This window comes from Drosophila hydei, unplaced genomic scaffold (genome assembly GCF_003285905.1).
Source record: "Drosophila hydei strain 15085-1641.00,03,60 unplaced genomic scaffold, DhydRS2 tig00008122-arrow-pilon, whole genome shotgun sequence".
NCBI lineage: Eukaryota > Metazoa > Arthropoda > Insecta > Diptera > Drosophilidae > Drosophila > Drosophila hydei.
The window spans coordinates 4,427,723-4,439,378 of NW_022045833.1; the positions used below are offsets into that span (position 1 = coordinate 4,427,723).

Below are 11,656 nucleotides of genomic sequence, written 5' to 3' on the forward strand. Positions count from 1 at the left end.
TGATCACTGTACTTTCTATATTTGCGAATATATGAATAAGCATACTACAGTATGTATGCTCTACAACAAATCTATAATTACAAACAAAATACATTTCAATAACATTGAATTGATTAAGAAGCCAATTTACTGTAAAAATTCATATAGAAATTGTATACATTTGCTCAATGAACGTCTCTATAAAGAGATTACTGTACATAATCATGCATGGCCGTGTCTTGTTTACTCTCTCAACTTGTTTGTCCAGCTGTCGAATGTTAGCGGAAATAATTTATTATTTATGCCTGAAAAGCTTCTTGGGAAGGGGCTAAGCAATTTGCCTATTAAGAGAGCACTGGGCAATCTGGACTTAAGTGCTGGGAACTAACATGAAGCCTTCGCTCTTCTGTAAACTTAAAAGTGAATTCTATTGTAGACGAGAAATAGTAAAATAAATGAATGAATCATGTAAATGGATTTTGTTGTTTTACAATTTATATCTGTGTGTATGTGCGACCGCAGCATGGAAATACATTTACATATGGCCGAGGTTAATTGTACAGTGTGCTCTCGTTAATTAGATTTGGTGACTGTGACGACGACGCAGATGAAAATGAGGCAAAGTCGCAACCAGTATACGTATGTATATATATATCTTTTTATACATATATTTATATATACACGCCTTTTTTTGTTATGACAACTGGCGTTTTCAAGCCACGTTTATTAGACTGGATTACGCAAGTTACAACGGCTCGTAAACCAGTTTGATTGTTGTTGTTGTAGCAGCCATTGTTGTTGTTTTGGTGTCAGGGAAAAGTAAAGCTTAGAATTAAATACTTGCTTGAAATTGTAATTAAAAGAGGAAGCTTAGCTGTAATTTCAGCTCTAAATTGTAATTGAAACTTCAAAGCAAAATATTTGATATAAAACGTAAGTCAATGCAAACCTCAAGTCAGGGCACGTTTTGGCGCGCAACCACAAAGCCACACCGAGAATGCTCTATGGTGCTGATATTGTAATCATTCTGCATAAATGCATAAATACATACATTTAGACATACAAAACGTACATAACAGCACCTGCATATACACATACAAACGCACACCCACTTAAGCTTATGTTCATGCTGATTGTTAATTGTTGAACTACTTTTTTCCTAAATGGGCGTTCTTAATCAAATTTCAAGATAATGTATATAGGTGTATCAGCCAAAGCACATGTTTCCAAAATCCCAAATACACAACATCTCTGTATTCATTACAGACCCCCATACAAAAAATCTGAAGTCTCCAACATTTACGGTACTCTAGATAAGCTTAAAAAATAAAATGAAATGAGTTATCGAAAAAAAAGATATGGAATAAACGAGTAAACATTTTAAAATTCGAATTTCTAGGTTTTGTGTTACGAGACCACCGCTAAATCGATTCAACTCGACGTCCTGATCTAGAATAAGCTTTATAGGATCTGCCACGCCTAGTTCTGACGGTTACATACCTTTCCACAAAACCTTTATACCCTAAATTCCCATTTTGATTGGATTCAGTGTATGAAAAACAAAATACAAAAAATCACGTTCAAAGCCAAAACTCATTTACATAAATAAACAAACATAGGGCCTTCTAAATATTTCATATTTATTAAAAAGAGACAGATAAAAACTAGTTGATGCAATTATAAAGAATAACGCCCGCTATGGCAACGGCATCAAAATGGGTCGGGGTTGGGGAAATCGTGAACAAAACAAATACAAATAATATTGTATATACATATGTTCATATGTATTTATGTATGAATGCATCGCGCGCCAATAAAAATGGTACGGTAATCAATTGAAAGCCGACTGCCAAAAACGCCAACGTGCGCCCGCTCGACGCGTTGATGTTTGTATGTTTGGATGTTCATGTGTCTGTATGTGAGCGACCCCAACCGACTACCGTGGAGCAACAGGCGGTTGTTGTGGTCGGCGATCTCAGTCTGAAACGACAACGGCAACAGTTCATAACATAGCGCGCGTAAAACAAAACGCAAATCGAAAATAAAACGGAAAATTGTTCGCTCAAGGTGTGTGTGTGGCTGTGTGTGTGAGAGCAGTTTGAATACCGTTTGTCTTTGCGTATGTGTGGGTTTGATCGCAAAGTGTTGCAAGACGTCAACTTAGAAGTGTTGGAAAACAGTTTAGGGATCGTTTAGTTCACACATGCTAGCTCGCTTGCTCTCAAGCATTGTCGGCATCCATAAATGTCAAAAGTTTAGTTCGAGTTGCAAAGTAAAGCAAAGCAAAGCATAAAATAAAGAAGACATACGAATGACAACAAAAATCTGAAAAATAAAATTAGCCACTGCTAAAATATAGATACATATGTACAAACTACATATAAACATAAGCAGTGCATATATAAGAAATCGAACGGATTTGGAAGGCGTTTGCGCTGCCAGTTTATTAAGTAAAATAAAAATGATGTCATAAAAAGCAATTGCATAAAAGAGATTTCTCAATAGTTTATACATACCCTTTCCCTTCGCACACTTTTTTAGGCATTAGTGTACTTAATAGGAAATAAAGAATATACCACAATGGATAAGCTTTTGGAGAAATATTACGGCTTATGTAATTATTTGGAGCGCGATACAGTGGGCACCGAATTGGCCATCTATGGCACCTCGTCGCTGATGCTTCTGGTGGCGTACATAAAGAGGAAGCCCGCTTATCTGGTGCGCCAATTCAAACAGCCATCACACATACCGGAACGGATTATCAACGAGAGGATTATGCATACTGGACAAATACGCGGTCTCCAGCAACGTGATCAGGATACATTGCTGATGATCAAGCATCGTCCGCTGATACCAATCTTCACATCCCGTGAGAAACTGCTGCCTGTGAAACTGCCTGGCGTGCGGGTCAATGCCAATGGCTACTCCTGGCTGCAGCAGTGCCTAATTGGACGTGAGGCCACCTTTATACCACTCAACAAGAGCCAAGGACAGGATTATGTTGTCTGCCAGCTGTGCCTGGTTCATCCGCCCAAAGGAAATAAATTGATCGATGTTTCCGAAACTTTACTTAAGTTGCGCTTTGCCCGGTTTGCTCAGGATGTTGCAGCGGCTGTTAAGCGTAATAATAAATACTATAAACATCTGCGGCAGGTGGAGAGCAGCACAGCAAGCAAGGAGGCGTGGCTGTCGTGGGCGGCGCGCTATCCGTTCATCTGGCAACGTTTCAACCAATTGAAGGCCTCGGTACTGCCCAAGCAAAAGCTGTTGCCCGAGCTGGTGCGCTGAATAATTGAATGCCTTGCCGTTAACTCACAGTTTTTAAACGAAACGTTGAACGTTTGAAAATCTTTGTTAATTTAATTTTTAAGCTGCCCAACAAATTCAAAGAAAATCCCAATATAGAAGAGAAAAAATTAGCTAGCTTGTGCGGCTGAACTATAAATGATAACGAACGAAAGCGAAAAGAATTTTTTTTGTTATAAACAAACACTATTATTGTTGACGCTTGCATGATATATGTATGAATATATCTGTGTGCCTGTATGTATGTATGTATGTGTATTCATATAGATCGTATGTATGTGCGTGCATTTGGCTTCTTCAATAAAAATGATACAATAATATATTTATAACGTATACTTGATATTTTTTTATTTTCGTCCACAATTCGTATATATCTGTGAGCGCAAAATATACCCTATGTATCAAAGCGAAATATGAATATCAAAATATTAACAAAACAAAAACAGTTGCAGTTCTTCAACCGTCCCCACGAATCCAATCGAATCTCAAAACTCAAACAAAATGAGCTGCGGAATCTCCATGGTTAAATATATATTATTTATATTCAATTTGCTCTGTTCGGTGAGTGAAAAAAAAGAAAAACACATTTTCTAAAATACTAATAAATTTATTTTGGTTTCTTTTTTAATTTTTTCTCTATTGTTTGTTAAATTTTCTCATGTATTTCGTTATTATTTGTAATTCACGTTTAATTACGTTTTCCACTGATGAGCCAAAACTTAATTTGTTAGCATGATATCATAAGTCGTAGCTCCCAAACAGGTTTTCTTATGCTTACAAACAGTACAGTGAACACTCGGCTGACCAACATATAGTTATAATTAGAATTCATTGTTCATGGGCAAAACTCAACTCTTCACTTCATTGAAAGTTGCTTGTAGCCAGTCTTCACTGTGCATTGTTTTTCTTTTGGGAATATTCGTGAGGCCTACAAACCGGTTAACAAAAAAGTCACAAGCTTTTGAGATCATCAGGAATGCAAAACTTGTTATTTAAACAAAATTGGGCTAACTTCAAGAGTTGTGTAGATGACGTCGCTTACGCCATATACGAGGGTGGTTTGAAAAATTACCTAATGCAAAAGGTAGCTAGATTTAAAGCAGATCGCAAAGCTGCCAAATGGTGGAGCTGAAAGTTAAGACACATCTTTCACAAACTACCCTCGCATAGCAGCTCAATTGTTTTTTTTTCCTATATATTTTGATTCTTTAGCTTCCCATTTAAGTAACATTTGACCAGCTGCAACGAGGTTAACCAGTCGAACAACAGCAACAGGTTTCATTTGTTTTGTAATTGTTCAAAGGCAACTTCTAACTTCCAACTACACTAAATACCAGTTATAAGGCGCAATACACACACACGCATAAGTATGTACATGTGCTGAATGACTTATGAAGCTTTATAGCTAAATGTAATTTAGAATAATATTTCAAATAGTTTGCAGTTTAGTCACGCACACAAACAGCCAAAAGTTGTGTAATTTGAAATGGAAAATTGCGCAAGTGCGAGGGTGTCCACGCCTAAAATTGTCTGTCTTAATTATAAATATACGAACTTGACATACAGTCACTTTGTCAGTCAGGCAGTAAGTCAGTCTGTGAGAGAAAACATTGCATTTACACACGCACCCTTTGGGGTACTTTTGTAAAGGAAATTGGGCGTCGGCGTTGACAGCACACTTGAACTCATTTGGCTTGACTTATGGCTTATACTATGTAGTATGTGCCATATATACATATATACAAATATATGTTGCTCAGTGGTATTACTCTGTAGACAAAGCTATGCCATTCATAAAAGCGCTCATCGCTGTCTGATCTTAAATGGGTGACTCGTTGACTGCATAAATTATTACTTGAGTCGTCTTTAAAATAGGTCAAATTGTGAGTTCAAGCGCTCTCATTAATTGCCACGGAAGTGGGTTACAAAATTTGACTAATCAACCGCAATTAACACACTCTAAAACTTGACTTTCAATTGATTGCCAAGGAAGTGCTTTAAAGGTGCTTACATATTCCTCTCAAATCTTTTGGATATCCCAAATTCCTCTCTAAACTGTAACTCCCACGAAATTAGTCCCGCTCATAACTTTGAATTGCAAATTCATTGGCTGACGTTTGCCACAAGCGAAATCAATGCAAACAGTTGCCCACAGCATATTTATTTGTTATGGATATCATCTAATCTAAATTGCTTAATTAGACTGCCTTTATCGGCTAGATAAGAGCTGTTGATAAGGCAAAAGTACCAATAGCCGCTTTCATAAACATAGTGCTTAAAATAAGTTCGAAATTATTAAAACAATTTGATAAACAATAGTTTGTTTTATCACTACTTAGTGCAGACACAAACCAACATATTAAGAACAAATTCCCTAGTATTAATGGGAAGAAAGGAAGTTCAGTATCTTGTGATCTCTTCAGTCTGTTAACATACCAAGTGCCGCCATCTGGCAATCACTGCTTGAAACATAGATCCTTGTTAACATAGACAGCTACCTTAAATGTCGTCAACTGAATGTGGAATGTAAATCGCAGCGCCACCTGCTTGCAATGCAAATCCTTTGTTATACATTTATTCCGTACAACAACCCATAATGAAGACACCTAGCATAATCAAGAAGAACTATTTCTCAGTCAGATCTCATTTAATATGTACAACAACCAGAGCTGTTGTCACCTACCGAACACAAAGAAAACCTAATGAATTTTAGATCATGAAATTATCAAATGTGGCGCCACCTTATGTTTGGTTGGCAATAAGAGATTACACTGCTTGTAATAATTTGACAAATAGATAGCGTTACTGTGTTGCTACAAGCATATGCACTGCTTTATGTTCTGATTACGTTAACATATTAAAAAAAACGTGTTAATAATAAATATTATTTTACTCTCTTTTTACCAGATATGCGGCATCTTGTTGATTGTTTTTGGTGCGTTGCTCTTCAGCAACATTCATAATATCGATGATTTTACCGAAGCATTGCGCACCCAACAGGTGCCAATAACAATGATTGTGCTGGGCACCGTTATATTGTTGATCTCTTGGTTTGGCTGCTGTGGCGCCATACGCGAATCCTACTGCATGTCCATGACGGTGAGTAAAGAAAGATAGAGCGAGAGTGAGAGTGAGAATGATATATATTTGCATTTTTTAGTACTCAATTCTGCTGTTCGTGCTGATGATTGGCCAGCTGACGCTGGTGGTCTATATGTGGCTGCAAAAGGACAAATATCTCGTGATCATGGGCGATGTTGTGGAGAAGGCCTGGGAGCGTCGAACACGCCGTGCCGACTACATGGATGCCATACAGATTAGTGTAAGTGCTTAACTGTATAACAAGCATTGCATATCTCTCACATTCTCTCTCCCTCTCTCTCTCCCTTTTGTAGATGGAGTGCTGTGGCCGCAGCAGCTTTGCAGACTATGCCTTCCAGGGCTATTTCCCGCCCTCGTGCTGCAAGGACACCAACAATTGTCGCCAGGAAACGGTCTATCGACGCGGCTGCAAGCAGGCCTTTGTCCAGTTCTGGGACAGAAACAGCGACATTATCAAATACACCGGCCTGGTCATTGCCGCCATTGAGGTGGGTCAACAAATTCCAATTCTTAGTTAGTTAATTGACAATCTCCTTTTTCTATTTCATATTCTGTTCTCAGTTTGTTGGCTTCGTTTTTGCCTGCTGCTTGGCGAACAGCATCCGGAACTATCGACGTCGCGCCGACTATTAATTGACTCCAGTCTTTCTGAGTCCCCGACTTGAGGCCTTACTAATTTTAATGCAAACCGAAAGTACGAATTATGTTGCCCAATTTTATACAAAACAATTATATATATATATATTAGTAACTGATAAATTGACGATTCAGTTGGCCATTCAACTCCCCTTTCTTCTGATTGCGCACTTTTTTGTTAATCAAAAAAAAAATTGTTTTAAGATTTATTTACAATAACATCCGCACTCTGTTCATATTCATTAGTTGTGCTAACTTTTGCTGTACAAATTGAATGCATATGCAACATATTTTTTAATTTATACAAAATGCAATAAAAATATTAATTAATTGAGGCGATTGAATTTTCACTGGAAATAGAAACAAAACGAAGTCAATTCTAATTTCGTTATATTTTCGCATCAATCTTGAGATTGACTAATCTTAATTAAGTTTCAATAGAAAACTTTATCAGTCGGACTATTGCACGCTTGACGAGTCTTATCTTTCATATGAAGCATTTGGGTTTTTTTTTCGATTCTCTTATAGCAATAAACCTAGAAAATAGTTTGATAGGCCAACGGTCGAGCGATATGACAATAAGAACTGAAAAACAAATACAGTTTGAAAACATTTATAGACTTCAAACAAAAATATAAATAATTGATTAGAACAATTTAATGAGTATTCCGGGCAGCATGACCTGAGTTTAGAGGTATAATTTGGGGTAGTGTGAATGGAATAGGCTAAAGCCATTTAATAAATTCGTGATAAGCTGTTTGTGGGGACAGTTGCTGGGTATCTTCTAGTCGAGCAGTCGCAGCCGAACCAAATGCTGGAACAATTACTTCATCGCCTTCCATTGCTCCCCCTATAAATCAACTTTTTGTATTATTTTCTATAGTTTATAATATTTATATAAAACTGAGGGAAAGCGAGTAATGAGAATAAATAATAAATAAATATTTGTGATGTAATCAATGAAATCTAGCGCAAATTTTTTAAAGGAAAATATTTACGTATGGAATATTTTCAATTTGAAGCGCAATTAATAATAATAATTAAAATAAAATAATTTAAAATAAAACAAAATAAGAAAATATATAACTTAATATGTAAGAGTGCTCTAGGAGTTACCTTGAACGCTGCGAAGTGGTGTTATTCCAATCATTCCATGATTCTTTTATACAAACATTGTAAACAACACAGACACACACACATACGCACACACACATAGGCACTCGCTCTGCTTACTGCGCAGTTGACGCAGCGGCTGCAGATGGGTTACCCTATGGCAAATTAATTGCTGAATAACTTTTCTTCTAGATGGACTTACCTAATGAAATTGTCAGGGCATAGTTATGGCATACAGATGCTTGTATTTGCCAAAGCATATTTGTGGATTTGGGTGGAAGGGGGGAGGTATCCAAAATCCAATATCCAAAATATACAAAATCTGAAGAAATTAAGAAATCTGAAGTCTGCAACATATATGGTATTCAAGCTGGGCTTAAAAAACAAAGCCAAATGATCGATTTTTATCGATAATGAGGAAATGGCATGAGTTATAAAGTAAAGAGTATGGAATACACGACTATACAGACGTACGGGCAGACATGGCTTGCCGCCCTGATCCAGAATGTGTATACCTTAATGAAGCTTGCCACGCCTACTTCTGCCTACTGAATACATTTATACACCGAATGTCCATTTTCAAATATGTGTTCAAAACTAAGTCCCAGATGCACTTGAGGCGTGCTACCAAAAATTTCTTGAGAACTGCTAATAAAAAATAATTTAATATGAGTGATAGTAGTTAGATATAGTATATAGATATATATAGTGTATCGTAAACAATTTGTAGCAATCTCTGAGGCATGTCTAGATAATATTATTTTTTAATTATAGAGCGACAAGAACTATTCATTTCTAATCAAATAATCACTGCATACTTAGTGACATTAACTAGCTTACAATATAGTAATCGAATAGGCTAATGGTGCGTGTTTTGAAGCCGTTTCCTGGTCAAATCGATCAAAATTTGATTAAATTATCATACATTTTAGGTAATTAATAAAGCATGTCTGAGGTTATGGGGGAGCCCCGAGTGGAAAGTGCTTCATGATTTCAAGCAAAGAAATCGCAGCTGATAAGCTCCTTTTGACTCATAGCTAAATGTATATTCGGATAGGTAGTACGAGTGGTTAAAGATGAATCATAACCAGCTTCACGATGCCTATCAATGAGACCCCCAGTGATTCTTTGCGCTGATAAAGCACAACTTATGAGTCAGACCAGACGAGCTTTTGGCTCTCTGTTAGCCCGTGTGCTGGCATAAATATAAGCGTCCAATAAACAGTTGAGAGTACGTTCGGCAACCGGCACATTCCGACTCATGGGTGCAATCAGATAAGGGTCCATTGATAAGCCCGCCCAGTACATAGACTCGCACCTATTCCTCCAATATGTTATCTCTTAGCTCTAGGGTGCAAAATGTTGTTATGTGAATGGCCAGATAGCTGCCTAGATAAGCTCCGCTAACGATTCTAGGCTAGTTGAGCACCAAAATTCCATTATTAAGGCCCTGATCTTAGCCGCAGAAGTCAGTTACGAAGCGAACTGTCGCAACGAACGGGTCTTTTTCGAAATTAACCGAAATCAAAAATCAAATCTATAAACATGAATTGCCTATCGCAGATGGTCAAGTACTTACTGTACTTCCTTAATGTCGTATTTGTGGTAAGTGGAAGGAGAGGTAGAGAATATTGCAGAGAAGTTGAAGTTGAGCTACAGTTGATAGACGAAATGAAAAATGTTGAATAAAATTTCCTTTTGACTCAACAACTTCTCTATCTGCTTCAACCTTGGTATAATATTTATTTATATTTTTTTTATTTTATTTTCAATCTTACAGGTTGGTGGCGTATTGCTCATCGTGGTCGGTTCGATCATGCTGGACAGCATGGGAACCTTCGGCTCGTTCAGCGAGACGTTCAATGCACGGACCATACCCATTTGCATCATAATCCTTGGCTGCATCATATTCGTGGTTGCCTTCTTTGGCTGCTGTGGCACCATACGCGAAAATGCCTGCTGCACCACAATTGTAAGTGTTTGCCTCTGCTCGCTGTGCGGCAAGATAAAGCCCATTTAACTTCTCTATCTGCCTTCCTGTAGTATGCTGTCTGCATGTTCATCTTGTTCGCCTTGCAATTGAGCTTGTCCATTTACATCTTTGTGGAGAACGACACTTTTGCTGAAAAGATAAGCGAGTTGGTGAACAAGGCCTGGGCGGAGAACGACGATGCCAACGGCTATCCCATGAATGCTCTGCAGCTGTCTGTAAGTACTCAAATGGCCACTTTTGTCGTTTCATTTGCTTGATCCTTGTTGCTCTGCTCTAGTTCAAATGCTGCGGCCGAACAAGCTATAAGGATTATATCGAAAAGGTCCCCGCCTCCTGCTGTGGGTATGTGGATCGTGACCAGACCTGCTCAGCGGCCATTTACGAATCGCGTCCTGGCTGCTATGATAAGTTCAGCGATTTCTGGACCACCAACGCAGACATCATAAGCTGGAGCAGCTTGTGCATATCGCTATTTGAGCTCACCATCTTTGTGATCTCCTGCTGCTTGGCCAGCGCCATGAAAAAGCGCTAAGCCCTAGCCTCAGATAGTCTATATACTATGTATAGTACATCATTACATCATCATTCATCAACGAATGTCCATCACAGCCATAAATAAACAAACTAGATTAGTAGATACTTTACGATGTGAACTTCTTGTCAGCTGTCGTTTTTATACCCTGAACCCATTGAAAATAGAAATCTAGGGTATGCTGCTTTGGCTAACCTCTATGGGACAGGCAGTAGAAGGCTTGACACACTCCATTAAAGTATATATATTCCTAAAGAGGACGGAGTCTCAAAACTTGCATTTAGTTTTATTTAGGTGTATTGCTATACAGAGATACAAGGTACATAATCTTCTTCAGCCAACAAAATTGAAATTCTGCATGGAGCTGTCTGGTTTGTTAGGAACTGAGTGCTACATAGGGATTTATTGGTTCCTACAGAAGTCATTGGGGTACGCAGCTCCATATATATATGTATCTCTCTGTACCTCAATCTGATGAGCTGGAAATATTTATGAATGGATATAATTTAGAATAAATAAATTTAGCTTTAAGATGTAAGCTGGCTTACTCACTACTTAAGGATTAGAGTTAGATGCAATAGACAATAAGCTGCAACAAATTTAACTGAATAGAAAAAGTTCCATGAATGTCTGTATCTATGCATGGAAGCAAGCTATGAACACAGATCGAACGGGGTTCAGGGTATCTGTTAGTCCTGCCCATACGAATAGAGCTTTTCTAGTTGCTTTATCTGATCGGGTTTAATATCTTATCAGTTTTCCGTAAATAATTTTTGAGGTATACCTCGCGCCTAATTTTAAACAGAGTTTGCAGAACTCATCAATATATATATATATATTGCTGGTTCCTGAGTGCGTATTAGATCATAAGTACTCGTAGCTGATTCATGACTTATCAATGAATCAATGCTAAATACAAATTGTACTCAAAGTATGTATTTCTTTTAACATTGTTTTTCCATTTTTGGCAGACCTCTAGTAACGTTGCGTATACT

The 11,656-nt window shown here is 37.7% G+C and overlaps 3 protein-coding genes across 4 annotated transcripts; all 3 read left to right on the forward strand.

Moving 5' to 3' along the window:
• The first annotated feature begins 1,948 nt into the window (after positions 1-1,948).
• Positions 1,949-7,269, forward strand: LOC111593824 (23 kDa integral membrane protein-like). Its single transcript, XM_023306856.2, has 6 exons — positions 1,949-2,046; positions 3,732-3,846; positions 6,193-6,384; positions 6,446-6,607; positions 6,681-6,875; positions 6,949-7,269. The coding sequence occupies exons 2-6, from the start codon at positions 3,787-3,789 to the stop codon at positions 7,018-7,020; spliced, it is 681 nt and encodes a 226-aa protein (XP_023162624.1). The 5' UTR covers positions 1,949-2,046; positions 3,732-3,786; the 3' UTR covers positions 7,021-7,269.
• On the forward strand, positions 2,279-3,497 carry LOC111593823. Of its 2 annotated transcripts, none has more exons than XM_023306855.2 (2): positions 2,279-2,429; positions 2,485-3,497. In XM_023306855.2, the coding sequence occupies exon 2, from the start codon at positions 2,560-2,562 to the stop codon at positions 3,265-3,267; it is 708 nt and encodes a 235-aa protein (XP_023162623.2). In that variant the 5' UTR covers positions 2,279-2,429; positions 2,485-2,559; the 3' UTR covers positions 3,268-3,497. The 2 variants fall into 2 exon arrangements, with proteins under 2 accessions (XP_023162623.2, XP_023162622.2); XM_023306854.2 differs by having other exon boundaries at positions 2,521-3,497.
• A 2,330-nt stretch (positions 7,270-9,599) lies between the features above and the next one.
• LOC111593884 (23 kDa integral membrane protein-like) lies at positions 9,600-10,781 on the forward strand. The gene is made up of 4 exons (XM_023306950.2): positions 9,600-9,741; positions 9,917-10,108; positions 10,180-10,344; positions 10,407-10,781. Exons 1-4 carry the CDS (start codon positions 9,682-9,684, stop codon positions 10,659-10,661), a joined length of 672 nt encoding a protein of 223 aa, XP_023162718.1. The 5' UTR covers positions 9,600-9,681; the 3' UTR covers positions 10,662-10,781.
• Positions 10,782-11,656: the final 875 nt, after the last annotated feature.